The sequence below is a fragment of the Pinus tabuliformis genome, chromosome 4_2, assembly GCF_031772625.1.
Source record: "Pinus tabuliformis cultivar Carrire ecotype Pingquan chromosome 4_2, CPIR1, whole genome shotgun sequence".
Classification (NCBI taxonomy): Eukaryota; Viridiplantae; Streptophyta; class Pinopsida; order Pinales; family Pinaceae; genus Pinus; species Pinus tabuliformis.
In genome coordinates this window covers 772631476-772634498 of record NC_142304.1, presented here as the reverse complement: position 1 = coordinate 772634498, position 3023 = coordinate 772631476, and the positions used below count along the sequence as shown (strand labels likewise).

General features: G+C 36.8%; 1 protein-coding gene across 2 annotated transcripts; it reads right to left on the bottom strand.

Moving 5' to 3' along the window:
- Positions 1 to 289: 289 nt before the first annotated feature.
- Positions 290 to 2288, bottom strand: LOC149171912 (cysteine-rich repeat secretory protein 38-like). 2 transcript variants are annotated; one of them, XM_089427630.1, is made up of 3 exons: positions 1265 to 2288; positions 1022 to 1149; positions 290 to 577 (listed from the first exon to the last, which is right to left on the bottom strand). In XM_089427630.1, exons 1-3 carry the CDS (start codon positions 2262 to 2264, stop codon positions 527 to 529), a joined length of 1179 nt encoding a protein of 392 aa, XP_089283756.1. In that variant the 5' UTR covers positions 2265 to 2288; the 3' UTR covers positions 290 to 526. The 2 variants fall into 2 exon arrangements, with proteins under 2 accessions (XP_089283756.1, XP_089283755.1); XM_089427629.1 differs by lacking the exon at positions 290 to 577 and having other exon boundaries at positions 730 to 1149.
- Between the last annotated feature and the right edge of the window lie 735 nt (positions 2289 to 3023).

The window sequence follows — 3023 nt, the reverse complement described above, 5'->3', positions numbered from 1 at the left end:
ATTCCTAAATCTGAAAATAAAAAATAAAAACATTATAACGAAATGGTCAGGAAGAATAAAAACTTCAGTGACTAATTCTTATATATTAATAAATATATTAAATAAAACTTCGATGTCTTTATATTTTATAAACAGAATTACGGACCTTACATTTAAGAATAAAAACTTCAGTGACTAATTCTTATGTATTAATAAATATATTAAACAAAACTTTGATGTCTCTATATTTTAAAAGTCTTTATATTTTACAAACAGACTTACGGACATTACATTTAAGCTCTTTTGTTTCATTGCTATAATAGAGATTAAAACATTAACTGAAACCTTTCTCTTATTTGTACAGCAGATTTAGCATTACCTGGGCACCAAATCACCCATGGAAGCAGTGGTGTTAGATGCTGGAGTGTGAGACTATGACAGAGGAGAAGTCACAAAGGCAGGCTTTGTCGGATCCTGTAACTCAAGGAATCAGCTGAAAGCATATTCTAACTGACCATGTACACAAAAGGTCCACGAGCTAATCCCACTATGATGTTGTAATGCTTCTCCCCATCATGCCGGCTACGTTTGTTTGCGTCTGCATATGTGCATGACAATAATTATAAGTTTTCTTGATAAATTAATGGAGGTCAGTCACCGAATAAGATTTTATCAAGGTTCTTATTGGGGAGGTACTCTTAAACGAGCAGCCTTTCTAATCCCTCTGCATACCAGCCGCTATTATGTTGAATTTTGAATACAAGTTTAACTTCATTTAGAAATTCCTTCCTTCCATGGATGTGAAGGACAGTTTTTTCACAACCATTTCTTTTCGATCCTCGGTAATTCCTTAAATGATTTAAACAAAAAAATTCTAATCAAACTTTTGTAGAGTAATTAAGCTTAATTTGCTTCCTGCAATACACTCGTTTTGAGGCTACTAATCTACATCCAACGCTCAGAGACCATCCTGTATTATTGCTATAATTTAAGGTTCTGAACAGTGAAAACTAGTACAAACTTTCTTAGCCTTATATGTTACCTTGTATACAGGGCCAAAGCCTTCCTCTCCGAGCTTGTTGTCATCATGAAAGTTATTGGTGGCACCTCGTAATGTTTCCATCTTAAATACCATATGTCCATCAGGATCGGTTGCTGTGTTTTCCTCATCTGTATCATGAAAATACAAAGTTACCTTTTGAACAAGCAAAAAATGCACTCCAATCCAACTACATGCGACCGCTTTCAATAACAAGCAATACCCAAGAGTGGTGAATATAGATACCTTCATAGCCTTTTCCGAATGTGGCGGAATTCAGTCTCTTCCCAGTTGCAAACAAGCATGCCATGAATACGAGAGACAAGCCCCCCACAACACCTAAAATTAAAATTGTGTGTGTGCCTTTGTGTGAAGACTTGGCCTCATGTGCTTTATTAGCTAACCCCTGCGTACTGTTCAGTGCAAACGTGGCCGAATTAAAAAAAGGATATATTGCATAACGGAGTATGCAGCTTTGACTCCAATACTGAATTCCTGCAGCCGTGTCAGAAGTGAACATTTTACTGATTGAGTATGACAGGCACCTTCTGCAATCACGAGTAGAGAGATCTCTGGTGCACTGAACCAGACCGTAAATCGTTTGGGACGCCGAATCTAGAGCTGTAGACAAAGCAGATCGTTTCGTTTCGCTTGCTGCTTCAATTGACAATTTCTTTAACAGATTCTGTGTAGTACCTTCAAAGTCAGGCGGGACAAAGACAACCGTGTTCCCGCTGAAGGTCTCAGCGTAATTAGACCCCAAATCGGTATCCAGTTGTCCGATGAAATTATAGTTTCCATAGCGTAAGAAGCACTGAAAAGGCCAGATACTACCGCCAACGGCATTCCCACAAATTTGTCGAATGTTAGTGGTTGCAAATTGCCAACAACTGAAGCACTGGTCGACTGTCATGTCTTCTCTGCATTGGAGGAGGCCATATATTCTGTTACGACTTTGGCCATACACGGATATATTAAACCCAGTTTTCTTGGCCCCTTCAGCAAGACGATCAAATACCATGTTCAGGTTTTTCTCAAACGTACTGCCTCCTGTATAGTTACTGCCATCGCATTTAGTTGTCGGTTCAGCTGTCGCTGCGTTGCAAATGTGTCCATGCAAGGTAATGTTGATGAAGGTCGAAACAAGAATGATGGAGTAGAAAAGCGTAATATTTTGGCCGATCAAGAGAGAGCGTGCAGAATCCCTTCCATGAAACTTCATATTTGTTACAACTACAATCGCCATCGGGCACTGGAGAACCTGCACAGATGTTCTCCACAGAGCATACCGACGATACTAAAAAAATTATTCTGTTCTGTGCAGGCTATTAATCAATAAGGACAATACAACTAGACAGCCCCTATCCACACACCTGCTTGGCAAACACATATCCACTCAATTTTCAATTCAAGGTGACTTTTAAAAATGATAGATATTGAATTACACCTACCAGTCTCACCCTACAAGATAAAACTGCTTGAGCTAAAATAATTTATTTGAGTTTATTTTGATAATAGATTTAGTTTAATAATTTTGTTTGTTTGAAAAAGTTAAAATGGTTTTGAAAGGAGCTGTGTTAGTGTGATTTTTTGGAGCTGAAAAAGTTGAGGTGAAATCTTGATTTGTGTCATTTAAATTGGTTTTTTTTTATTATATATATGGATTCAGCGCTTTGAGAAACCCTTAGGTTGTGCACAGTTTGAGGTGAAATTTTGATTTGGGTTATTTAAATTGGTTTTTTGACTATATATATATATAGATTCAGCATCTTAAAAAAACCCTAGGGCACTTTGATTGTGCAGAGTTACCAATCAAACTTGTGATTAAACCAGAAAAACTTCCAAAAGATTTTTTATTAAACAGGAAAAACTTCCAAAAGATTTTTCATTAAACTCGTAAAACTTCCAAAAGATTTTTGAAATATCTATGGGGAAAAGATGACTTAATCTATTTGGAAGAGTTTTGCTTTATAATCAGGAATCACAAAAGCCTTATTAAGTTAAT

Coding starts and splice junctions, on each gene's coding strand:
- LOC149171912 (XM_089427629.1), bottom strand. CDS start 2,264: ATGGCGATTGTAGTTGTAACAAATATGAAGTTTCATGGAAGGGATTCT. Junction 1,150..1,264: donor ATTCGGAAAAGGCTATGAAG/GTATCTATATTC, acceptor TTCATGATACAG/ATGAGGAAAACACAGCAACC.